Source organism: Caretta caretta, chromosome 5 (assembly GCF_965140235.1).
Source record: "Caretta caretta isolate rCarCar2 chromosome 5, rCarCar1.hap1, whole genome shotgun sequence".
Taxonomy (NCBI): Eukaryota; Metazoa; Chordata; order Testudines; family Cheloniidae; genus Caretta; species Caretta caretta.
Genome location: NC_134210.1, coordinates 62,861,147 through 62,889,005, shown reverse-complemented (window position 1 = coordinate 62,889,005; position 27,859 = coordinate 62,861,147). Strand labels below are relative to the sequence as shown.

The 27,859-nt window shown below is 41.0% G+C and overlaps 1 protein-coding gene across 1 annotated transcript in view; it reads right to left on the bottom strand.

The window, feature by feature from the left end:
* Positions 1 to 27,859, bottom strand: part of LNPEP (leucyl and cystinyl aminopeptidase) — a 108,589-nt gene that overhangs the window by 46,922 nt on the left and 33,808 nt on the right. Inside the window, exon 2 of the mRNA XM_048850563.2 lies at positions 4,255 to 5,095. Coding sequence (XP_048706520.1) covers positions 4,255 to 5,095 — 841 coding nt within the window. The remainder of the gene's footprint in view (positions 1 to 4,254; positions 5,096 to 27,859) is intronic.

Below are 27,859 nucleotides of genomic sequence, written 5' to 3'. Positions count from 1 at the left end.
TGCGTTGCCCCCCCATCACCACCCAGGAGGCTCTTGTGACCACAGAGAAACCCCCTGGTGGCTATATTTGAGAAACGCTGAGCTAGGTTGACAAAAGTATTCTTCCATTGACCAAGCAGCATCTACACCAGATCTTAGGTCAGCTTAATGACATTGCACAAGGTGTGAAATTTTTCACAGCTCTGAGAGATGTAGTTAAGCTGACTTAAAGAGCTCATCTACACTACAAAGTTAACACATAAACAGAGGCAGGGAGGGAATCCTGTTCAATTCCATTTGACTAGAATCTTTGTTTCGCCAGGCCCAATAAATGTTGGTGGAGACTAGCAAATAGGAGACTGCAACACATCTTCCAAACATGGCACCAAAATACTTTTTTCTTTCTATCTTCCTTTCGATCTTTCAGAGTGGTCGAGAAAGCATGTCCCCAACACGGACATCACACCTTCTACTGATAGCAATTTACACACTTTCCTAAATCCCACAGCTATGCTGTGACAACATGAAGGTACAGTAGTAGCTATCATCAGGCTGTTCACCCAGAAAGTGGAAGAGCTGCAGAGTCCTTTCTAAAAAAAGGGTCACATTCTGATTCAATCTTGTGGCTCTTTCCAAGTCTACCCACTGGCTCCTTCCTGTTCCTCCAGGCACACATCTGTTTCCTCTTACAGCTATATTGCCCCCCATAACTTCTTTGGCACTAGCAACCGTCTGTGCAGGAGTGGTGACCTTTTCCAAAGCTGCCTCTCTGAACCTTCTTCTGACCCAGACAGACAAGCCTTGGAAAGTCACTACATTTTATTGTCCATTAACTTAAATCTCTTACTGACACACCTACTTGTATCAGTTTCTTAAAGCGTGTAGGTTGATTGCCATTAAGACACTGCACAATCTTGTGAGAAGTGCTTTCAGAGTTTGGCTCTTCTTGTTTAGTTCAACAGAAAAACTGTAGGATTAAGAACTGCTGAGATTTTAAACATAAGACTTGTGTTATCTGGCCTTCTTCTGAAAGCCCCTGCTCCTGGAGTCATACGTTTATGTGAGAATTTCAGCTTTTTTTTTTTTTTTAAAGTAGGTTTCTCGCTCTCATGGCTGTGGAATAAAGCTTGAAAGACATGAAACCCAGATCTCAAAAACAAAAGAAAAAAAATAACCCAGAATATATGGGGTTCAAAAATAAAATAAGATTTTTCAGGGTCTGACTCATGTTTTTGAATGCATGGTAATGTTTCAACAGACAACTTACCCTATCCCCTCATCCTCAACAGGAAGAAAATGCCAACAGGGGGTGAGGGAAGAAAATTCTATCTCCTTCCCTCTCAAGAGATCAGGAAATGGTTTATTTTCTTTGATGTCAGCCTGATAAACACAGCATCTGAATGTAGAGAGCTAATTTATCATTCACACACTAACACAGGTCAGTTTCACCCCTCAAAAGCCTGCATTTTTAAAAACGATAATGATGAAGTAAATTAAATGTAGAGAATGAAGGGAGGCTTTTTGGAAAGGGAACCTAATAGAAAATGAAAGCAAAATGGAACCCATTGCCCACAATTATTGGCATAAATGAATTTTGCCTTCTAAGCTCTGACTGCAGTTATTTTATTTCATTTCATATATTGCCTTGTAATGCCTGTGTTCTCAGCTTCTTCTTGTGGCAGTGTATTTTATTTAATCTTTCAGGTATGACATTTTGATGTGATGGACAACTCAGATTATAGTGATCTTTGGCTCACTAGCATGAGAATGCTATTGATAACAAATCTTTGTTATTTTAATTCAAAGCCAAAAGAATAAGGAAGAAAGATCAACAGCTGGCTACAACACTGGGAAAAATATCTGTCACCAGGTAACCTCCAGAGAGGGAGTTTCACCATATGCGTATGAATATCCTCTCCTTGATGTTTATGGATAAGATTTCTTTCCGAGTAGGAAAATATGGAACTTGTTTTGACCGTTGAAAAAATTGGCCAGCCAGACACAGCCAAACTGGAACAAACCAATGGTATCTAGACCAGACCTCTGTCTTCAAAAGCCAGGTGCTTTAGAAAGAAAAAAGTCATAAACCCACTGTGATGTGCCCAGTTCCACAACAGAACATATCATTTGGGGACTGGAGGACTCTGTGTTACTTGAGGACTCTTCCTATTAGATGGTGATCAATGCATGTACTGTTGCAGTCTATAAATTGCAAGTGTACCCCAGTTTTTATAGCAGCAGAAGTTCTTCTAAAATGACAAGATGTATACAACCCTTTTCTTGTCTATATTAAGCTATTTGCCTTAATGATATCCTGATGGTGATAAGTTCTACAGGTTAATTTTAAGTGACATCAAAAAGCATTTACTTTGACATTTTTTAATGTGTTTTGCCTTTTAAAATTTATCATTGTTAGTGTGTTATGGGAAGAGGCAGGGAGATCAACTGCATCATCTAGTTAAGTAAACAAGATTTTTTTTTAAATAGCGAAAGCTCAGCAAAACATCTTTCCACTATGCAGCTCTCTTGCTTTTCTACTAAAAATAAATAATCTTTACACTAGCTGGTTTTCTTTTTAAAATGGATTAGACTTAATTTTAAGTCTGGATTTATTTATCATTAATTAAGAGGTGCAGGCAGCAAAAGATTATTGGTCAGCTTGTGCCACACTGCAATATTAATTTACTCCTCAAGTAGCCCCACTGAAATCAATGAGACTGCTCAAGGAGTCGGGTACTATTTTATGTGAGTAAGGCTATAACAACCTGGCTACCTATGGAGAAAAATATCAAACCTTTATTACTTACCTACTTCTAAGGAGACCAGAAGGAAGGTGCTTAGTACAACCTTTGTGATTGTCTACTGACTTACTAAGAAGTAGACCAAGTGGTCTTTTGGACAAATTCCCCATCAACAACATTCATGATTAAGAGTATCAATCACTCTGCAGTAGTGACTCATTAACACCACCACCACAAAAAACATATTTGAGAGAAAGCCAGGAAAGGACCTAAATTAATACAACCTAACAGGATATCTATCTACAAGCCGGGTAACAGAACTGAACTGAAGGACTGTCTGCACTATAATGAACCAACCTATGCAAGACATTCTTGAAGCAGTGTTGATTCTAATCATGGAAAACTTCTGCTTTACTCTCCCCCGCTGCACCTGATCTTTGTGTAAATTGCTATCAACATGAAGAATTAATATTAAAAACAGAGGGAAAGTTGTATTTCCTAAGGAACTTTTTTTACATAAAGCAAAAACCCTGCTCATTTTCAGACAGATTTTCTGTTAGCGACTGACTCCTGAAGAACTCCTTTGCTATATACTTCAGGGCCCAGGTGCTGAGTGAGAAAAACCACACATCCAAGTCATTGCTCCCCTTCCCCCATCATCATTTTTAATTAATGAATCAAGTGCAAATGAGTTGTCAAGGTTCCTTCCCCACTCTGAACTCTAGGGTACAGATGTGGGGACCTGCATGAAAACCCCCTAAGCTTATTTTTACCAGCTTAGGTTAAAACTTCCCCAAGGTACAAACTATTTTACCTTTTGCCCTTGGACTTTATTGCTGCCACCACCAAGCATCTAACAAACATATAACAGGGAAAGAGCCCGCTTGGAAACATCTTTCCCCCAAAATCCTCCCCAAACCCTATCCTTTCCTGGGGAAGGCTTGATAAAAATCCTCACCAATTTGCATAGGTGAACACAGACCCAAACCCTTGGATCTTAAGAACAACGAAAAACAATCAGGTTCTTAAAAGAAGAATTTTAATTGAAGAAAAAGTAAAAGAATCACCTCTGTAAAATCAGAATGGTAAATACCTTACAGGGTAATCAGATTCAAAACAGAGAATCCCTCTAGGCAAAACCTTAAGTTACAAAAAGACACAAAACCAGGAATATACATTCCATTCAGCACAACTATTTTACCAGCCATTTAAACAAAACAGAATCCAACACATATCTAACTAGATTACTTACTAAGTCCTAAGACTCCATTCCTTTTCTGTTCCTGGCAAAAAACAGACAGAGCCCTTTGTCCACCCCACCCGCCAGCTTTGAAAGTATCTTGTCTCCTCATTGGTCATTTTGGTCAGGTGCCAGAAAGGTTGTCTTAGCTTCTTAACCCTTTACAGGTGAAAGGGTTTTTCCTCTGGCCAGGAGGGATTTAAAGGTGTTTACCCTTCCCTTTATATTTATGACATGAGTACATACAAAACAACCTAGAAATACAGGGATGAGAAGAGTTATTCATAAGCCTACCTTTTCTCAGCATGTTCATCCTTGTAGGAGACTTTGTAAAACCCATAATAGGTATCTGATAAATTAGATGAATAGTCTATACTGAGGGTGTAGTTCTGTCCAACAAGTAGAGCATCAGGGGCCACAACTGCAATCTGATCACGTATTGGATATTCCAGGACTACAACTGGTTTTGCCTGATTCCAACCTGCTGAACTCAGTGTTGCCTTGGTGATATTAAGTCCTGAGCTATGAAGTATGATATTCCAAGTGACCTGAATTACATTAACAGTTATCTGAACAGAACCTGCAAACTTTGTAGTTGTTAGGTTTGGCTGTAAGACAAGATCATAGTGTAGTGGTATAACATTACTGGGAAGCCTAGTTTTTGCCCACGGAAATCTCTTTCCATTAGTTGCTAGAGGATATATCAGTTCCATTGTATGGTTCTTTTTATGGCAGCCTTCTTTGGTAAAGGTACATTTGGGAAGAAGGTAGATCACCATTATTACTGAAACTGCAATCACAAGAACAACTGCACAAACCACCATGGTCCTTAAAGAGGGCACTGAGCATGATCCATCTGAGCTCTGTCTATAGCCAGCTGCATTATTACGGAGACCTGTGCTTCTGTTCATGAAAGACATGCCCAGCAATTTCGCTGACGATTCATAATCCTCTTCATCCTCATCCATTTCATTTTCTCCAAGGCCACGCACCAGTAGTCGTGAACTTCTTGGCTCATACTCCACTTCATCAGGCTCTAATGGATGCAAGCAAGGCTCCTTTGCCAAGTCAACCACATCAGGTTCTTCCTCAAACATGCTGTTTTCAATCATATTCCTGGGCAACTGAATTCGATCTGGGTGGGGAGAAGAGGAGGAGAGAAAAAAAGAGCATATGTTTAACTAAAAAGGTGTTGCTATTACAACTCAAAAGATAACTTACTGAGTGGGAGTAGTGGAGCATGGAAAGCACTTATGCAGCATCTCTTACTGAGAGAGCTCCAATTCTGGAGAATATTTGCAAATATTTCAGCATATAATGATGATTTTTGGTTTGAACAACAACATTCCTAGAAACATTCATGGAACCCTTTGGCCTTATCTAGTCTGGGAAACTGCATAACTAAAATTTTAACATACTGTTACCAATATGATTTTGCCCTTTCTTGTGGGGAGGGACATGTGTAAGAACATGAATGATCCTCTAGTTAACCACAGCCAACCATATTTTTAAAACACACTAACTGCCCTGTCCACATTCAGTGTTAAGTTGTGTCACAGAAAGGATTTAGCAAAGTGCCGATTGCTAAACCAGTGGAAGACAAATATCAAGCCATTATTTTGTTTTAGAAGAGGATCTGGTCCTTTTATATAAAAGGATAATAATATACTACATTTTCAACTGCGCTCTTCATTTAAGATTTAGTCCCTATGTCCTAGGTAAAAGCCTGTGCATAAAAAGAAGTTAAAGTGCTTACTAAAGTAAAACCATCTCCATAAATCTGGACCCTAATAATTAATGAATTGTTATATGTATTGTTCAAATTCAAGAGTCACTTTTTACAAGAGTGACAGATAACAGACATGAAACATATGTAAAGAGCTGCTCTGTGTGGCTCAAAAGCTTGTCTCTCACTAAACAGAATTTTGTCCAATAAAAGATATGTCATCTACCTTGTCTCTCTAACATCCTGGGATCGACATGGCTACAACGCTAACTTCTGTATAAGTAATTTATACTTTGGTCAACCAACTACAAAGGACACGGGGAATAAGGAATCCTTTCCCCATCCAAGTTGCATGGACAGAGCTGATGCAAGGCCTAGGGATCAGAAAGCAGGTGGCTTTGGAGAGAACAAAGGACTTGTTATCACCATAGGCCTGATGCAAAGCCCACTGTTGTCAGTGGAAAGACACTAACTTTAAATGGACTTTGGAAGTGTTGGAGGAGACAGACTGAGAAAAGCCAGTAGAACGGGGAAAGGTGTGGAGAAAGAGACAGCAGTGGACTGGTACAACTCTGAATCTCCTTTGTGCCGGAAACCCCCAATACCAGCTATGTATTTTGTTCTGACTTCCGTAATTTACGTTTAACTCCTCTTACTGCTGCTTTCAGAAGTTTGTCTCCAAGAAACACATTTAGACACTGTTTTGATCCATTTCGTCTCTTGATTCAAATTTTATTTAAATTCAAATACTGTAATGTTTAACTCAGGAAATGTGTGGACTCCCATCTGGGGTGATGACAGAGTCAGGTAAACGAAAGAAAAAGAAAACATGTGCAATATAATAGCCCTCCAGTTACCATAGGCCCCAATTCTATAAAGATCCTAAGCATAAGCTTACATTTAAGCACATGTTTAAGCACATTTAAGCATTACGCTGACTGAATAGGAAGAGACTCAAGCGTATGGCTGAAGCTCAACTAGGGCTTTAGCTGATCATTTAACGAGGACACAGCTTGGAGGGAAGGAAGTTTCTTAGCCATATAGGTACCATAGAAAGCAGACATGTTTAGCTGGTTGAAAGGTTTTCTATCTTCCCCTTCCTCCCCTCAAGAAAACAATTTATTTTTAAATGAAAACAGAGGGGAAGAAAGTGTTAGTTAAAATTTCACAAGGAAAAAATAAAGTTTCCTTGAGCAGTTCTACAAAAGTGAGAGTTTCCGTGGCATAGAACGTGACCTTTCAGCTAGAGCTAGGTGAACAATAGATTTTTATTTTATGTATTTTATTTTTCATACTGTCTAACATTGCAAGAGAACACTGGAATAGAACTCAGTGGTTTCTGGTTACCAACCCTCTCTTGGTCAGTCCACTCGATCTCACCCTCTCCCCTCTAGGTTATATTTCAATTCAACAGCCTCTAAAATAAAACTCCCCACTCCTCAAATATAATCCCATGCACTTCACCTCAAAGACAGATTAATAAACCCAATCTGAAGTTTCTTGGATAAAACAGCTTTAAAACATCAAGGGCCAACACCCACAACCCACCGAACCAGTGTTTTCCAAACAGAGGGAGGGTAGACTAGTGAGGGGGACTAAGCATTGTCAGACTAGACCAGGAGGTTGGGGACAGTTGAGAGGAGTAGTGGGAGCAGAAAGGCTACATGAACCTGGATCGGTCCTGCTCTCCCAGTGTCTCAAATGTGAACATGCTGTCATGTCTGCAGACAAAGTAATAAGCAACTTCTTCAAAGTCATCCATTGTTCCTCTTGCTTTAAGGCAGCCCCAAACACAGCGCTCATGTACATGACTCAGCCATTAAAGCATACATCCACGCCCCACCAACACCTGCCCTGAGCAACATGTAATAATGTTAGAGGTGGGGGTGGAGAAGGGGTGAGGAATGGAAAAGAGTACTCAGAAGAGAAAGAATCAATAAGAAGAAAACTAGTGGACAGAAGGAGGATAAATATAGAGAGAAAAATGGAAAGAAAAAAGAATAGATGGCAGAAGCCAAGTTAGTACACGGCAAGAGACATGGCAGGAAGTCCATCCACAACTCTTCTGCAAAGGGGATTTCAAAAGGTTGGGAACCACTACACTGTATTTTCAAAAAGCAGTTCTCCCTCTTTGCTCCCAAGCCAACTACCTCATATAATTGTCAAATTCACCTCAAAATGATATACACAAAAAATTATTTGGGCCACAGAGCATACCTGAGACTACAAAGAACTTTTCCCTAAGAAATGAAGATAGAAGGCCAAACTAATCACGCTTGAACTAGAGAGAGAAATGCCAGCCTCTCTTATAAAAAAGAAAAAAAACAAACAAAAACCCCACACCCTACACACCCACTTAGAATTATTTGCAAAAATTGGAGGCAATCCAGCTAGTAGGAGAAAAATGGCTTGTTTTTATTGTTAAAAACCACACAGCCATTTTTCAAACTCAGTGTTAACGAGTCACAACTTCAGATAAAGAGCACAACTCACACTATTTCCACTGGAACGCACATAGACAAGTAACAGAGTACTTGAAGGTCATCGAAGTTACCAATCCTGAGATACATACTGATGCAGGCAGTGGAATCATACAGCTTTACAGGAACAACTCTGAGGCGAACCAGCTTTAAATACAAATTTATGTCTAGATAAGCTGCAGATTTTGTTTTTCTCCATAATAGCAAAAATAAAAGGGGCAAAGAATATACAATATTCTAAGCAAGCTGTATGTAGGGACTCTTTCTAGGCCTGAACAACAAGACTGTAATCTTTGTATTTTCACACTTCACTGTCCTCTTTCACACCAAACACCAGTAGCAGGGAGAAGCATAGCCAAATCTTGACAAAAAAGATTACTTTAAATTCACATAAGGCTAGATTCCAGTCAAGACTCACAAACGCAGAAAAGTAGAATACAAGTGGGAGAAGTTTCATCTGCCAAGATAAAAGTAGTATAGAGCCACTCAGCAATCACAGCAGTTCCCAAAGTTACAAGTGCTTTAAACCCCAAGACTTAATTCTACATTACCATGCCAAGAAACCGAGACTGAGGCACAGAACCCAGCACAAGGACACATGGACAAGAGTCTCTGAATAAATGGCCCCTGCGTTGCTCTAGGACTACTTTGCACATCACTACCAGTGCTAAGCAGCCCTGAGAATCACCATAGCTAATACAGGGTGTATTCTGATGGTGCAGCAACGGCATACTGACTCCTCTGCAACCCCACTCCAGTACACAGGGTGTCCTTCTGACCCAGGAATCCCTAGTTACTTGCCAGCCCCTCTGGGGCCATTGGCAGACCAAACAGCATATGGAAAAGTCAGCCTTTAGGCTCCTCTAGCTCAGTGCTGTGATGTGGGGGACCGGCAATTCCTCCCCCTCCCCCCCCCCCCAACCATGTGCCGATGGCTCCCGGAACAGCACCCGTCCGCGGACCACCACTTTGAGTAGCACTGCTCTAGCTTACACCAGAGGTCACTCAGTGCACAGATGGCCCAGGACTGGGAGAGCACAAAGATAAGAGGAGAGTTGGTTTTCTGAATTACCACTGTTGTGAATATTTAAAATTGCAGAATAAGTCTGCCGTATTAGACAATTTGTAAACCGCTGACCTACAAACAAGTCAATTTAGGCAACCCATGACAACACAGCTGTCTGAAACCTTGTTACAACATAGCTCTAATTTACAATATTCATGGGGTACCAGCTGGTTTCTGCTGTAGATCACCAAATCACGCTAGAGAATAGAATGACCGCCTCCTCACGTGCCTATCTATAATGTGTAGGAAAAAAACCTGATCACAGGGGACCTCAATTTGAATGGCATATCCTTAACAGTGAGGATAATTAACCAGTGGAACATCTAACCAGTGTAGTGATGGATTCATCATCGCTGGCAATTTTTAAAATCAAGGTTGGATATTTTTTTAAAAAGGTACGCTCTAGTTCAAAACAGGAATTAAATTTAAAGAAGTTCTATGGCCTGTATTATACAGGTCAAACTAAATGACCTCAGTGGTCCCTTCTGGCTTTCTAATCTATAATCAAATGGCTTGACCCAGTACCCTGCTGGGTGTCAGACTACTGAGCCAACAGTGTTCTTTTTGCCTGGCCTCCCTGTAGGACTTAAGAGGCAGAGGGTGTACAATTAATGAGGATTTAAAAAAAAGATGCATGGCACCTGTTCACTAGCCAGTATAACATATTGGAACAGCATGCACCATAGCAGATTTTCAAAGATAGGAACTATGCTGGTGTAAATTGTTACCTCGGACTAGAATCACATTTTCTGTTTTCAGAGTAGCAGCCGTGTTAGTCTGTATTCGCAAAAAGAAAAGGACGACTTGTGGCACCTTAGAGAATAACCAATTTATTCAAGCATAAGCTTTCATGATCTACAGCTCACTTCATCAGATGCATTCAGTGGAAAACACAGTGAGGATGAGGATGAACACAATGAAGTGAGCTGTAGCTCACGAAAGCTTATGCTCAAATAAAATTGTTTAGTCTCTAAGGTGCCACTAGTACTCCTTTTCATTTTCTGTTTTAACAACTGAAAATACAGGGTATATATGCAAAGCTTTGCATAGAAATATGAAAAAAGGGAGTAAATTTGAGGAACTGATACTTTAAATGCTGTTCAGCTAATGCACTTTGAGTTGCAAGGTTTCAATTCTCAAATTCGAAGTATGGTACAAAACACAAAGACACAGATCCTAATATGCAAAAGATTGTTTCTGCAAGGGGTAGGCTTGTGTTTAACATGACAGCAAGATAATGGCTTGGGGGGGGGGGGAATGTTTTGTTGTTCAGGATTCTTTTGCACTTTAACTTTTCAAAATATAGTAAGCAATGCAAACATACAATAGAGCAAGTTTGCTGTAACTTTATACTATTTTAATAAATAAATAAGACACCTTGACTGCCGCTAGAGGTAAAGTTGTCTGCTGGTATTCACACTATAGGGGAAACTGTATGCTCCTCTTTAGCAGGAATGGAAAGCTTCAAACAAAAATTAATGCCCTCCAGAGGCAAAGAGCAAATAAACACAGATTAATAGATTCTAAGGCCAGAGGGGACGGTTTTGATTGTCTACTCTAACCTCTTTTATAACACAGGGCACAGAACTTCCCCAAAATAATTTCCAGTCCATGTGTTAGAAAAACATTGTCAGTGATGGAGAATCCACCACAACCCTTATTAAATTTTCCAGTGGTTAATTACTTTCACCGTTAAAAATGTATGCCTTATTTCTAGTCTGAATTTGTCTGGCTTTAACTTCCAGCCATTGGATTCTGTTATACCTTTCTCTGCTAGATCAAATATTTGCAGTTTGTAAGTATCTACACGGTGAACAATCAAATCACCCTTAACCTTCTCTTTGTGAAGCTAAATGGATTGAGTTCTTTGAGTCTATCACGATAAGGCACATTTACTAATGCTTCAATCATTCTCATGGCTCTTCTCTGAACCTTTTCCAATTTGTCAAAATCTTTCTTGACATGTAGACAGTAGACTTGGCTACAGTATTCTAGCAGCAGTCACACCACCACCAAATACAGGGGTAATATTCTCCCTATTTCCATTCAAGATTCCCCTGTTCATATATCCAAGGATTGCATCAGCCTTTTTGGCCAGTGTCACACCAGGTTCTCACGTTCAGCTGATTATCCACCAGAACCTCTAAGTCTTTTTCAGACTCACTGCTTCCCAGGATATTTCCCCGTAAATATGGTCTACGGTCTTTGTACTACACGTATGACTTAGTGTTTGACCATATTAAAAAAAAGTGTATTGTTTGCTTGCACTCTGTTTACCAAGCAATTCACATGGGTGTATACCAGAAATCTGTCCTCTTCATTACTTACCAGTCTGGGTCATCTGAAAACTTCCAGGTCATTGATTTAAAAAAAGTTAATCTCTTCAAAACTCCACTAGAAACACACCACATCAGTGATGATTCCCAGTTTGCAATTACATTGAAACGTGTCCATTTGCCAGTTTTTAACCCATTTAATGTAGGCCATGTTAATTTTATATTGCTGTAGTTTAATACATGGTCTATATCTGATCCATGTTTACATGTATCTAGTGGGTTGGTATTCCAGAATATTAGCCAAAGGAGCGTGGTCTAAATACACCCTATCTACAAGTCGGAGGGCAAAATCCATCTCCCACAAATATAAATCACCCCATGCTATACAAAGACACTCTAGGAAGTGGGTGGATTTCATGCTAATAGAAGAGACTTACTGCTGACTAAATATACATTTTCCAATCTACTGAAAATATTTCATATGCTCGGCTGGTAAATTAGAGATAGCAAAACAGGTAACAAGAGCAGTTGCTTATTCATGTTAATGTTATTAATGACGAAAGGCCAGTTTCTTTAAAAGGGGCCACCCAGCACATAAAAACTGATCAAAATGTAAAGTGGTCATTAATCCAGCCCTGAGGCAGGACCACGTACACTTTGACCACAGGTGTTCATCTAATCTTTGCTTAAAACCTCCAAAGACAGGGCTTCCACAGCCTCCTTCGATAACCAATTCCATGACTACTTAACTATCCTTATAATTAGAAAGGATATCCTAACATCTAACCTAGATCTCCCTTGATGCAGATAAAGGCCATTACTTCTAGTTCTACCTTTAGTAGACAGAGAACAATTGATCACAGTCCTCTAGAACAGCCCTTAACATACCTGAAAACTTATCAGGCCCCCCTTTCACACAGTCTTCTTTTCTCAAGACTAAACATGCACAGAGGTTTTGTTTGTTTTTTAACCTTTCTTCCTAGGTCAGGTTTTCTAAACCTTTGATGGTTACTCTCCTCTGGATGCTCCAATTTGTCCACATCTCTCCTAGAATGTTCAGCCCAAAACTGGACACAAGACTCACCTGAGACCCCACCCCTGCCAAGCAGAGAAGATCAGTTTATCCCCAGTGTATTACATTGCACATCCCAGAAGGACATTAGCCTTTTTTCGCAACTGCACCATACTGTTGGCTCATATTCATTTTGTGATCCACTGTAACCCCAAGATCCCTTTCAGCAGTTCTAATATCCAACCAGTTATTCCCTATTTTGTATCCATGAATTTAATTTTTCCATCCCAAATGTAGCACTTTGCACTTGTCTTTATTGACTTAACTTGGTTGATTTCAGACTAAATTTGTCAAGGTCCTTTTGAAAGCTAATTCAGTCCTCCAAACTGCTAGCAACCCTCCCAGCTTGCAATCATGCACAAACGTTATAAGCATATTCTTCACTCCACCAGCCAGACTACTACCATGCCCAGGACAGGCCCCTAAACTACCCCACAAGATCCATCCTCCCAGTCTGACATCCAACCATTGATAAGTACTCCGAGTACTGTTTTTCAACCAGTTATGCACCCACTCTAGACCACATTTCCCACATATACCGCAAAAAGAAAAGGAGTACTTGTGGCACCTTAGAGACTAACCAATTTATTTGAGCATGAGCTTTCGTGAGCTACAGCTCACTTCATCACATGCATACCGTGGAAACTGCAGCAGACTTTATATACACACAGAGAATATGAAACAATACCTCCTCCCACCCCACTGTCCTGCTGGTAATAGCTTATCTAAAGTGATCAACAGGTGGGCCATTTCCAGCACAAATCCAGGTTCTCTCACCCTCCACACACAAATTCACTCTCCTGCTGGTGCTAGCCCATCCAAAGTGACAACTCTTTACATAATCAAGTCGGGCTATTTCCTGCACAAATCCAGGTTTTCTCACATCCCCCCCCCCCCCCACCCCCATACACACACAAACTCACTCTCCTGCTGGTAATAGCTCATATAAACTGACCACTCTCCAAGTTTAAATCCAAGTTAAACCAGAACATCTGGGGGGGGGGGGGGGGTAGGAAAAAACAAGAGGAAACAGGCTACCTTGCATAATGACTTAGCCACTCCCAGTCTCTATTTAAGCCTAAATTAATAGTATCCAATTTGCAAATGAATTCCAATTCAGCAGTTTCTCTCTGGAGTCTGGATTTGAAGTTTTTTTGTTTTAAGATAGCGACCTTCATGTCTGTGATTGTGTGACCAGAGAGATTGAAGTGTTCTCCGACTGGTTTATGAATGTTATAATTCTTGACATCTGATTTGTGTCCATTTATTCTTTTACGTAGAGACTGTCCAGTTTGACCAATGTACATGGCAGAGGGGCATTGCTGGCACATGATGGCATATATCACATTGGTGGATGTGCAGGTGAACGAGCCTCTGATAGTGTGGCTGATGTTATTAGGCCCTGTGATGGTGTCCCCTGAATAGATATGTGGGCACAATTGGCAACGGGCTTTGTTGCAAGGATAAGTTCCTGGGCTAGTGGTTCTGTTGTGTGGTATGTGGTTGTTAGTGAGTATTTGCTTCAGGTTGCGGGGCTGTCTGTAGGCAAGGACTGGCCTGTCTCCCAAGACTTGTGAGAGTGTTGGGTCATCCTTTAGGATAGGTTGTAGATCCTTAATAATGCGTTGGAGGGGTTTTAGTTGGGGGCTGAAAGTGACCGCTAGTGGCGTTCTGTTACATTATTAAGGATCTACAACCTATCCTAAAGGATGAGCCAACACTCTCACAAGTCTTGGGAGACAGGCTAGTCCTTGCCTACAGACAGCCCCGCAACCTGAAGCAAATACTCACCAACAACCACATACCACACAACAGAACCACTAGCCCAGGAACTTATCCTTGCAACAAAGCCCGTTGCCAATTGTGCCCACATATCTATTCAGGGGACACCATCACAGGGCCTAATAACATCAGCCACACTATCAGAGGCTCGTTCACCTGCACATCCACCAATGTGATATATGCCATCATGTGCCAGCAATGCCCCTCTGCCATGTACATTGGTCAAACTGGACAGTCTCTACGTAAAAGAATAAATGGACACAAATCAGATGTCAAGAATTATAACATTCATAAACCAGTCGGAGAACACTTCAATCTCTCTGGTCACGCAATCACAGACATGAAGGTCGCTATCTTAAAACAAAAAAACTTCAAATCCAGACTCCAGCGAGAAACTGCTGAATTGGAATTCATTTGCAAATTGGATACTATTAATTTAGGCTTAAATAGAGACTGGGAGTGGCTAAGTCATTATGCAAGGTAGCCTGTTTCCTCTTGTTTTTTCCTACCCCCCCCCCCAGATGTTCTGGTTTAACTTGGATTTAAACTTGGAGAGTGGTCAGTTTATATGAGCTATTACCAGCAGGAGAGTGAGTTTGTGTGTGTATGGGGGTGGGGGGGGGATGTGAGAAAACCTGGATTTGTGCAGGAAATAGCCCGACTTGATTATGTAAAGAGTTGTCACTTTGGATGGGCTAGCACCAGCAGGAGAGTGAATTTGTGTGGGGGGGTGGAGGGTGAGAAAACCTGGATTTGTGCTGGAAATGGCCCACCTGTTGATCACTTTAGATAAGCTATTACCAGCAGGACAGTGGGGTGGGAGGAGGTATTGTTTCATATTTTCTGTGTGTATATAAAGTCTGCTGCAATTTCCACGGTATGCATCTGATGAAGTGAGCTGTAGCTCACGAAAGCTCATGCTCAAATAAATTGGTTAGTCTCTAAGGTGCCACAAGTCCTCCTTTTCTTTTTGCGAATACAGACTAACACGGCTTTTCCTCTGAAACCCACATATACCGGTAATTCATTCTAAAGAAACTAGGCATTAAGAAACGGATGTGAATTCTAAAGGTAACATTTTACACAGTTATTAGTGAAAAAGAATAGACAGGATTAAAAATCCAGAGTTTAATGCAAAGTTGAATGCCATAATTCTCTTCCCTACTGTATTTTAGAGACACAAGGTGGGTGAGGTAATGTCTTTTATTGGACCAACTTCTGTTGGTAAGAGACAAGTTTTTGATCATACACAGAGCTCTTCTTCAGGTCTGGAAAATATACTCAGAGTGCTACAGCTCAATAATCTGCTCCACCTTGTATTTAGCTCTCATACTGAGTGCAGTGACCTGTGTAAATGCAAAAGCTTGTCTCGGTCACCAATAGAAGATATTGCCTCACCCATCTTGCATCTCTAATATCCTTGGATCACCATGGCTACAAGAAGGCTGCATACTACTATATTTTGACAGAGCAAATAGCACATGTGACTTCAGCTGATCGAGTAACTAGGAAACTTGGGTGTCAGAATTAGTGATGGTCTAATTGTGAGGCTTGAAAAGACATACAGAGGTGTCATTAATTAAAGAAATAAAACCCAAAGAAACCAGACGTTCCGAGGAATTCAAGATGAGCAAAGCAACACACACTTCTAATATTAAGAGGGTGAAAGGAAGCCATTGCCCAAAATTATGAAATAGAAGCTGGAACGGGGAGGGCTGAACTAACGACAGCGGACTGATTGGGTGTCAGTGAGAGGGATTTCAATGGGAGCTGCAAGTGCTCAACAACTCTGAAAGACTCAGGCTTCTTCTAAACATGGCTGTACATACCCAACTTTGATACCCAGGACTGAAAACGTTGCCCTTTTGCTAACAAACAGTACGTATGTTAAACAAGGTGTGTGGACTTTGTCCCTGCTAAATGGATGCAGATTCAATTTTGTAAGATCAATATTGTATTTGTCTTATTAATGAAGGAAAAGCAGCTTGAAGATAAAACAGGAAATTTGAATCTCTAATGAACCTACTGGCTCATGATTGGGTTCCATCCTCCAGGACCTCCAGTATGGCTGAGCTGGAAGAGGAAGATCTAGCCAAGAGAGGGCACTGGGGTGCCCAGTTCAGCCTCTGGCCAATAAAGTGCTCCATAAATTCCCTAGACAAAAAAGGAATTAATATCCCAGGTTTAGAGGAGACCAGGCTCTTGGGAGACATCCAGAAGCTGTGCGTGAGCAGCAGTGGTAGCCAACGATTGAGAGATGGCTGCAGAGGGAAGGTTAGATAGCCTCCAGAACGGAATTGAAAGTTAAGAGCAGGACAGGGAAAGAGGACCAGTAATAGCTGCAGAAGAAGGATACAGCACAGTGTCTTGTAAGCATGAGGCATGGGGACAACTGATTGTGCACAGAAGGATAATGACAGGTTTCAGAGGAACAGCCGTGTTAGTCTGTATTCGCAAAAAGAAAAGGAGTACTTGTGGCACCTTAGAGACTAACCAATTTATTTGAGCATGAGCTTTCGTGAGCTACAGCTCACTTCATCAGATGTGTACCGTGGAAACTGCAGCAGACTTTATATACACACAGAGAATATGAAACAATACCTCCTCCCACCCCACTGTCCTGCTGGTAATAGCTTATCTAAAGTGATCAACAGGTGGGCCATTTCCAGCACAAATCCAGGTTTTCTCACCCTCCACCCCCCACACAAATTCACTCTCCTGCTGGTGCTAGCCCATCCAAAGTGACAACTCTTTACATAATCAAGTCGGGCTATTTCCTGCATAGATCCAGGTTTTCTCACTTCCCCCCCACCCCCATACACACACAAACTCACTCTCCTGCTGGTAATAGCTCATCTAAACTGACCACTCTCCAAGGATAATGGTTCACAGGAAGCCTTAACAAGACTGGTACAGGGGTATAAAGTAACAAACTGCCCCTATGTGCTGGGTTAGGAACTGTTGGAAAATCAGTTCTTTTAATTGAAAGTATTTGTGCTTTTTGCACATTTCTGTTTATGACCGCGCTAGTAAAGTAATCCTTACTTTAGGCGAACCCACCAAAGACCTGGGGCATCTTCAGCTCCCAAAACACACGGCTTGTGACCAGTCAGCTCAAGAGATGGATATGCTGAAAGCACACCACCCTGTAGTGGCGTCAGTTACAATACTTATTGTGCACCTTATTTCCCTTCCCTTACTCTGCAAGCAGTCCCAAAGCTAAAGAAAAATTACAACAGAATGGAAACTAGATACAGCATGTTGCTAACACACAGCCATGCATTACTTCAAGACAGACCCACCCACAGAGTGTGCACATGTTGGTGGTCTTTGTGAAGTCGCTGGCCTATGGCTGTGTCAGTCACTTTTAGGTCACATCATACAGATGGCCTAGCGAACAGCCTGAGCTTCACAGAGATATTAAAGTGTCACAGTTAGAAGCATTGTTTTATAGTCAAAACAATTAATTTTCTACTTTTAGCGCAATCCCTGCGTCACCTCAAAAAAGCCACCAAAAACTGATGATAGAAATTAGAAGCAAAAGACTGATATCCTAATAATTTTGCTATTCTTAACGTGCTCACTAACACAACTGTTTACCGTCATCCACAAAAAATCCCTAAAATATCAGAAGTATTGTGTGATTTTTTGGGGAAGAGAGGGGGTTGTTTGTATAAAACAGAAACCACAAAAACAGAAAACAGAAGTCATTACAACCAAGACAAATGTATGCAATTCCTTAAAACAATTACAACATTCTGGTGTTAAAAGGTGATGAGACTCAAGTAATAGTACTTACTGTAATGGGATAGCCTGTGTTATGAAAAATAGGTTTGCTTTAAAATGCCTGCAGCAAAACTGTTTTTCTTGAAAAAGAAAGGAGGATATTATGCACAACTAAACTATCAATCTGCATTAAGACTCCTTGTAAAAGTAAAGTGAAACCTCTTAGAAGCTCTCTGTGCAGTGCTTCCCAGAGACAGAGAAGAGGATACTATATAAAGAACTTCGAGGGCAGACACAGAATGGAGGAACTAAACAAATAGTACACTGTGTCCGAACATAGCTTTTTTCTTGCTATCAATATCGAGCAATAGACCAGTTGCTGTGAAGTTTGTGGTTACTGCTAATACATAATATTTACAGAAACTCTGTGGGTTTGTTGAGATAAATCAACAATACATTTAAGTATATGTATTCTTTACATTTACTTCATAAGTATATGAATCAAGGAGTTTCTCCTTCATAAAGGACATTTTATTCTTAAAATTTGATAGGGAAGAAAGATTAGCATTCATGGCAGGAACAAAAACATATTTCACTCATACAAAGTCTCCAGGGTATGCCTCTGTAGGTTTGAGCCAGTGGGAATTTTAGAAAGATTAGGAGGGTTAGATTTCAGGAGAAAAATCTCCCACCAAAAAATACATTCCTTAACTTGATGATGAATGTCTAATAAGCTGCACTGCTTAAAAGGAAATTTTTACTGGAAATACAGAAGCATTGTACCTATTAAAAATTACTTGTTAATGAATTGATCCTGCTTCCATTGAAGCAAATAGCAAAACTAATGTCAATTTAATAGGAAGAAGGATCAGGGTCCAAAATCCTAACACATAGAAGTTTGCTTTACAATGACAGTGAAAGTTTTCAGCACACATTATGGACCAAAATCCTGATGTTTTTACTCAGTCCCTTTCAAGCAGAAGTCTCATTTCACTTCAGAAAGGACTGAGCCAAGGTGGCAGTTTCCTCTTTCTGCATGAAGATGTAATTTTAAATTAAGTTTTAACCAAATATTTAATTAAGATAAAAATATAGGAATCGCTAATATTTTACAACAAAATAAAGCAATTCAATTTAAAAAAAAGCAAAGCTGTCCTTATTTTAGATGACTGTGAAGGGGGTAAAGGGAGAGGGGAACAGCGAGGGAGCACTGGTGGACTGGCTGCCTGAAATACCTGAACTTAGAGCTAGAAACACACACACACACGCAAAGTTTCAGACAACACTTTTTCCAGATACACAGACCCCACCAACTGAGGGAGGCAGATTCAGGTCAAACAAAAACATTTTGGCAATTTGCCAAATTGTTTTCATCAGGAGAAAGAAAAATCAAAACCCAAATATTTTATTTAAAGTAGTAATATGAAATGTTTTGATTTGAAATTACTTTCTCTTCTTCAAAATTAAGAAAGCTTTGAAATAAAGCACTACATTTGGTTTTCAAAACACATTTTGTCCAACCCAAATAAATTTTTAATTTTTCAGTTTGTCAAAAGTTAAAAAAAAAATTCACATTGACCAGACATGAATCCGCAGGCCCCAGAATAGTTTGGATGAGCTATTACCAGCAGGAGAGTGAGTTTGTGTGTGTATGGGGGTGGGGGGGATGTGAGAAAACCTGGATTTGTGCAGGAAATAGCCCAACTTGATTATCATGCACATTGTGTAAAGAGTTGTCACTTTGGATGGGCTATCACCAGCAGGAGAGTGAATTTGTGTGGGGGGGTGGAGGGTGAGAAAACCTGGATTTGTGCTGGAAATGGCCCACCTGTTGATCACTTTAGATAAGCTATTACCAGCAGGACAGTGGGGTGGGAGGAGGTATTGTTTCATATTCTCTGTGTGTATATAAAGTCTGCTGCAGTTTCCACGGTACACATCTGATGAAGTGAGCTGTAGCTCACGAAAGCTCATGCTCAAATAAATTGGTTAGTCTCTAAGGTGCCACAAGTACTCCTTTTCTTTTTGCGAATACAGACTAACACGGCTGTTCCTCTGAAACCTGTCAAGTAAACAAACAGTTATTTACACAGCTCTAGGTGAAACCTGCCTGTTGTAGTAACTGAGACTTCATCCACCTCCACTCCACACCACAATATATAATTAAAGCAGTCAGTCATTTTCACTACAGTAAAGCTACACACCTGTCAGGTACAAGCATAGATTAAACTTCAGGCATATGCATGATAACATCCAAATACATAGTTCAACCTTCATACAAAAAATTAGATATACAGAAGGCAGTGCTTAATTTGTACCGGGGCTCAGCCCCAGTACTTCTAGGCTTGGCAGTTCATAGCCCCAGCACCACTTTAATTAGAAATTAAGCACTGACAGAAGGACTGTAGATAGCGCAGTGATGGATTCTACATAAACCCAAATCATATTTCTGCTCCACTGAAGCACAACTGCTTCCTGAACAATACTGTTGGCTGGACTTTTACTAATGGCCATAATAAAAATATTGTTTACATTTTTTCTTGTGTTTTCTTCAGTTACACAACTGGTTTAAACTACTTTTTCTTTGCTCAATGAGCAATATGTAGAGTTTAGGTCTTCCCTGTATGACAAAAATTTTCTTGTAACACTTAAAAATAAGGAAGCCCAGTATTGCTGAGTGTAATTTGATGTTTGACATCTTTGAAGCACTTCCTCTGGAAATGGAAGAGACCAAACAGTTAACCCGTGTCCTAAAAATTTAGCATTTCAAAATGAATCCCAAAAATAAAAAATTGATTTCTCTCTTTTCCAGATTTGTAAAGTTTATTTTTCTAAACAATATTTTAACATTCCCCATAAAGAAAAGAACACATTCTATACTAAATGTACAAATCAGATAAGAGTCAGATGTGTTTCGAAAATCCAGAAGAAAAGGAAGTGACTCAAATGCTGTTACTCCCAACCCCTTTCAACCAACCACTTAATCAAGTGAGGGTTGTTTTTTTTTTGCTTTCAATATAAAAGACTGCCCACAAATTGTACAAAAAAAGTTAACACTAAACAGCAGTAAAAAGGATGTTTATTTAAAATGCTGCTAAAAAGCCTCCTCTTGAAGAGCCAGGTCTATTCAATACAAGAGACCTTTGTGTTGAAAATGTAGTTGTACCATTAAACAATGGCTTAAAACTGCAAGTGCCTATCAGTACGCACAAACCTTCTCCTTTCCACTTTATTCTTTAGATTAGGATTTTAGATGGACCAATTGGGTAGAGTGTTTGGTTGTTTGCACAGGTAACCATATGCAGTTGCCATTCCTGCTGGTTGGGTCACGAGTCTTAATCTCAATTTTGTAAGTAATTAAGGCCCCGATCCCTCACACATATATACATAAAATTACTTATGTATGCAAGTACTGTAGTTTCACTGAATTCTCAGTTGCCTAAGGGCATCTATCTATTACAGGATTGGGCTCTTTAGAAACATGCAGAGATAGGTAATAGGCCAAGTTTTGGCTACTGAGCAAACTGATCTACTGTAACTTGGCAGTAGTTCCATCTAAAAAGTCTTACATGGAAAGCATTTGCACACTTCCAACTGTCTAGCTGCACCAACAATTGTTTTTGCCAAACAAAAAGACACTGCTTAGCCAAACAAAAAGTGCAATACAAAAGAGCTAACCTCAGGTCATCAGGCAAAAAGCAGTTGGACTACTAATTATTACCATGATATAAATTGCACCTTCCCTATTAAGAATGGCTAGTGTCACAAACAGTGAAGGAAAAGTCTAGCTGTGATTCGTGAACGTGGTGCACACCACTGGACCTGTATTTACAGACTAGCTTTTAGAATGGCTACTCTGACAACATCCAACTGAATATATCCACTGGATTTCTAGAATATTAGACAACCATAGGATGACACATGTAATGTTTGCAGGGATTGGAACGAGACCATATAGGCATTTAAAAGGTGAAGTAGTAATTATGAAATTCAACATTTTTACACACACACGACCATCTCTAAAGGAACTTAATATTAGGAAGACTTCCCTCTGCCCAACTACAAAATTACACCTGCTTCTCCTAGGATGGCGGGGCTGTTTTTACTCTAATTCTCTCTATTTTAATCTCTCTCGAAGTGCACTGCAAACAGATAAAAAAAATTACTGAGGAGAGACCTGCAATTCATTCACTTTCACACTGTTAGTCTTTAGACTCATTTGCGGTCTTATTTCTTTATAAGAGGCAAAGCTGTCTCTGTATCATGCTCAATCCATGGAACGAGTACATTGTCCCAGGAAAGTAGCTCTTCCCCACCCTCACCCCTTTTGTGCTTAGGATTGCATCTGCCCTGCATGTGCTTTTCTTAAGAGGGAGATCCGCAAAGCTCTGCTTAAAGCTTGACGCATTTAGACAGTCCGCTCTTTAGCTAGTGCAAGAGAGTGAACCCATTTTCACCAGCTTTAGATCTGGCGAATCTTTCTTGGAAACGAATTTCTAAAAATGCTATATGAGGATACAAGGAGTGTGAAAATCTGCACACTATTGAAAACAACTTTCCTAATTACAAATTAGACACAGTAATTAGATTTTTCTTCTCAAAAAGTTACATAGCGAAGACTGTTGAACCAGTTTGCCCCAGATATAAAATGCCACTTGAAGCCAGCCCTTACATCCCACCCCAAGCCGGAATGGCTCAATACAGACCATTTTAATCCAGAGCTGCAGACAGCTAGCAGCTCTGCATTTGCAACAGCAAGTATGTAATAAATTAAGAATACTGATATGCAGTAGTTTTATGAATACCATATTGGACACGCTCAGTGAGATGAAGTTTCTATAAACGGGGTTATTAGACTTTCCTGTGTGAGTGTACTGATCTGGCTTAATAGGTATCTCTTGGGGAAAAAACAAGAAAGGAAGCAACACTGACTATAACAAAACAAAAAAAACAGTTGGGGGTAGTTAGAGGACAATAGCCTACTTTAGGTTCCAACCTGAAGTGACACCACTGTTTTGCCAGTGTTGGGAACTAACTGACCAAAAGGCTATAGATAGTTAAAGAAGGCCTTGTTCTCTTACAAAGGAAGGGATCAAAGGACTGGGCAAGATTTAAAAAAAACACTCACCCAGCTCAGGGGGAGAGATAATTGGTTTGTGAGTTAAAGGAAGAGACTGAGAAAGAGTGAGACCTTAACTGTCCCAGGGCATCTATAGAAAGCTTAGACCTATCAGCACTGCCACATGGAAGGTGGACAGCCATCTGGCAAACTAGTGTTGTCAACAGATTTATTGTTTACAATATTTTTCTCTATCATGTGATTCTACATAAAATAATACTTTAAGAAGACTGTTTGGTTACTAGATACCACTGTCATAGCTCCCAGAGAGAGAGCTGGGGGACACCGAACATATATCGGGGCTGCTGGAGAAATCACAGCTGATCACCAGGGCCAGGTCTGAGAATGGGAGAATTGTGTGATTCCACCCGGAGAGAGTAGCTATGGTTTGAGGCCTGAGAGGGGATGTGCTATAGAGAGACGGGGGGGGGGGGGGGGGAGAACGCAGATGTGCAGTTAGCCTGGTAACGGAGACCATTGCACAGATCAAGTTCTACAAAAAAACCCACAACACGCTCCAATGACAAGAGAGATTCATGGTGGGACAGAACTGGAGCCCCACATATTAAAACTGATAAAATAACCCAAAATATTACATATCCAGAAAGTCAAATATTCTTTTCTACAACAATTCTCTGATTATGGGAGATTCAAGCTGCTGGTGACATTAAAAGTTTACCCAACATTTGCAGTTTCCATTTGCTAAAATTTGCTTAGTTTAAATCAAAATTGAAACACCACATAGCATTTTTGCACTGAAACCAAAAGGCAGGTGATTCTGACTATACTAACTCCACTTTTTCCAAGCAGCAGTACTCCTCCCAACATTTGTTAAGAATGCAAATGTGTCCCGTCAACAGTAGAAAAGCAGTAGGGTCCAGCAGCTAGTACACTGGACTGGGGCTCTGGTTTTATTCCTGCTCTACCCCTGCTGGGCGACCTTGGACTAGTCACTTAATCTTTCTACGCTTTCATTTAATCTTGAATATGTAAACTGTAAGCTCTTTGGGGTAGAGACTGTATCTTACTATACATTTGTACAGGGCTTAGCACAGTGGGTCCCCCAATACTGGTTGAAGCCTCAGTCCTAAATATAAAGGGAAAGGTAACCACCTTTCTGTATACAGAACTATAAAATCCCTCCTGGCCAGAGGCAAAACCCTTTCATCTGTAAAGGGTTAAAAAGCTAGGATAACCTCACTGGCATCTGACAAAAATGACCAATGAGGAGACAAGATACTTTCAAAGCTGGGGGGAGGGGAGGGGAGGGGGAGGAAACAAGGGTCTGTCTGTGTGATACTTTTGCTGGGAACAGATCAGGAATGATCTCCAGAACTCCTGTAAAAAGTCAGTAAGCAATCTAGCTAGAAATGCATTAGATTTTCTTTTGTTTAATGGCTGGTAAAATAGTTGTGCTGAATGGAATGTATGTTCCTGTTTGTGTCTTTTTGTAACTTAAGGTTTTGCCTAGAGGGATTATTTATGTTTTGAATCTGATTACCCTGTAAGGTATTTACCATCCTGATTTTACAGAGGTGATTCTTTTACTTTTTCTTCAATTAAAATTCTTCTTTTAAGAACCTGATTGCTTTTTCGTTGTTCTTAAGATCCAAGGGTTTGGGTCTGTGTTCACCTATCCAAATTGGTGAGGATTTTTATCAAGCCTTCCCCAGGAAAGGGGGTGTAGGACTTGGGGGGATATTTTTGTGGCGAAGACGTATCCAAGTGTGCTCTTTCCCTGCTCTTTGTTGAACATGCTTCGTGGTGGCAGCATAGGGTTCAAGGACAAGGCAAAGTTTGTACCTTGAGGAAGTTTTTAACCTAAGCTGGTAAGAATAAGCTTAGGGAGTCTTTCATGCAGGTCCCCACATCTGTACCCTAGAATTCAGAGTGGGGAAGGAACCTTGACAGCCTTTAAGAAGCACCACTATAATATGAATTAATAATTGTAAGAAAACAAGTGCAATTTCTTCAGCAGTGCCCCCGGCCATCCAAAGCCTCCCACAAAGCAGAATGCTTAGTACTAGGAACACTTCTAGTCAAGTTAATGGGGCTACATGGTAAGGAGCATTACATATGGTAGCCTTTGCAGGATTATTGGACCCTATGTTTGTTAGGGAAACACAGCTTTTGAGCAGCTGCAGCTACTCAAAATTCAGGTTTCAGAGTAGCAGCCGTGTTAGTCTGTATCCGCAAAATAAACAGGAGTACTTGTGGCACCTTAGAGACTAACAAATTTATTAGAGCATAAGCTTTCGTGGGCTACAGCCCACTTCATCGGATGCATAGAATGGAACATATAGTAAGATATGCCCACGAAAGCTTATGCTCTAATAAATTTGTTAGTCTATACGGTGCCACAAGTACTCCTGTTCTTTCTACTCAAAATTGTTTATCGAGGTCAATTAAAATCTTTGTTGTTACCTTGTTCTATGAGCAATCAACATTCCAATGCTTAAGGCATGCCCTGAGAATGCTGTATCCCCAAGTTCAATTGTGCAAATCTGAATAGGTCAACAGCTACTAAACAGGAAAAAAAAAAGTAACTTTAATGGGTTGTGGGCTTTGGGGGCAGGGATAAGTTAGAGACAATACGAGGTGCTTAGACATCAATGTTACTTGGCTCTTGTAGTTCTTAAAAAAATAAAATAAAAAGAAGGAACTAGAATCACACAGGATTTCCCCCAAGGTCTCTGTTAACAATGGACCCAAGACACAGCCAGCAAAGAACAAAAAGAAAAGGAGTACTTGTGGCACCTTAGAGACTAACCAATTTATTTGAGCATGAGCTTTCGTGAGCTACAGCTCACTTCATCGGATGCATACCGTGGAAACTGCAGCAGACTTTATATACACACAGAGACCATGAAACAATACCTCCTCCCACCCCACTGTCCTGCTGGTAATAGCTTATCTAAAGTGATCATCAAGTTGGGCCATTTCCAGCACAAATCCAGGTTCTCTCACCCTCCGCCCCCCCACACACAAACTCACTCTTCTGCTGGTAATAGCCCATCCAAAGTGACAACTCTCTTCACAATGTGCATGATAATCAAGGTAGGCCATTTCCAGCACAAATCCAGGTTTTCCCACCCCCATACACACACAAACTCACTCTCCTGCTGGTAATAGCTCATGCACATTGTAGGGAGAGTGGTCATTTTGGATAAGCTATTACCAGCAGGAAAGTGAGTTTGTGTGTGTGGGGGGGGGGGGGGGCGGAGGGTGAGAAAACCTGGATTTGTGCTGGAAATGGCCCAACTTGATGATCACTTTAGATAAGCTATTACCAGCAGGACAGCGGGGTGGGAGGAGGTATTGTTTCATGGTCTCTGTGTGTATATAAGGTCTTCTGCAGCCTCCACGGTTTGCATGCGATGAAGTGAGCTGTAGCTCACGAAAGCTCATGCTCAAATAAATTGGTTAGTCTCTAAGGTGCCACAAGTACTCCTTTTTTTTTGCGAATACAGACTAACACGGCTGTTACTCTGAAACCTGTCAAAGAACAAAAGCAACCCCTGCCCCCCCACCATCACAGTGTTCCAGAGAACAGTACTGGTGTGACATACACAACTCAATTTCTTAAGGCATGTCTACACCAGCAGAGTTACAGAACTGCTCAGAGAGTGCTGAAGGGAAACCGCTGTTGTGTGTTCACACTCTCAGCTGCCTGCGCAATAGCGTGTTCACACTTGCAGTGGTATTTGGAGCAGTGCACTCTGGGCAGCGATTCAACAGAGCATCTCTTCCTCTTCTGCTAAGAGTTGTGGGAAGGTGGTGGTTGGGGGGGGTCCACAGGGCACCCTGGGTCCTGTCCCAATGCCCCATGATGCATTGCTTTGCATCTTAGCGATCCCTGTGCTTCCGTCCGCATTTGGCGCCATCTTTCAACTGTGTGTGTACTGCATGTCCTGTCTCTTTGGGCTGCAGGAATGGATCCCAAATGGTTGACGAGTATGCTGCTCGCTCTGACCAACACGTTACAAGTGGCAGTGGAGTTATTCCTTAAACTACAAAAGGCAAGAAGAGTGTGACATTGATCTCGCCATGTGTAGTAGCTACGACACAGGATTGCTTGTGGCATTCATGGAGATGCTGACCACAGTAGAATGCCACTTTTGGGCTCGGGAAACAAGCACTGAGTGGTGGGATCACGTCGTCATGCACGTCTGGGATGACGAGCAGTGGCTGCAGAACTTTCGGCCGAGGAAAGCCACATTCATGGAACTGTGTGATGAGCTCACCCCAGCCTCGCAGCGCAAGGACTTGAGAATGAGAGCTGCCGTGCCATTGGAGAAGCACGTTGTGATTGCACTGTGGAAACTGGCTACTCCAGACTGCTACCGATTGGTCGCTAACCAGTTCGGAGCAGAAAAGTCGACCGCTGGAGACCTGTTGATGGAAATGTGCAGAGCCATTAATCGCATCCTGCTTTTAAAGACCATGACTCTGGGCAACGTGTGTGACATTGTGGATGGCTTTTCACAAATGGGCTTCCCTAACTGCAGAAGGGTGATAGATGACACACATATTCCAAGTCTGGCACCAGATCACCTAGCCACTGAGTACATTAATCCCAAGTGGTATTTCTCAATGGTTCTCCAGGCACTTGGGCATCACCGTGGGTGTTTCACAGACATTAACGCAGGCAG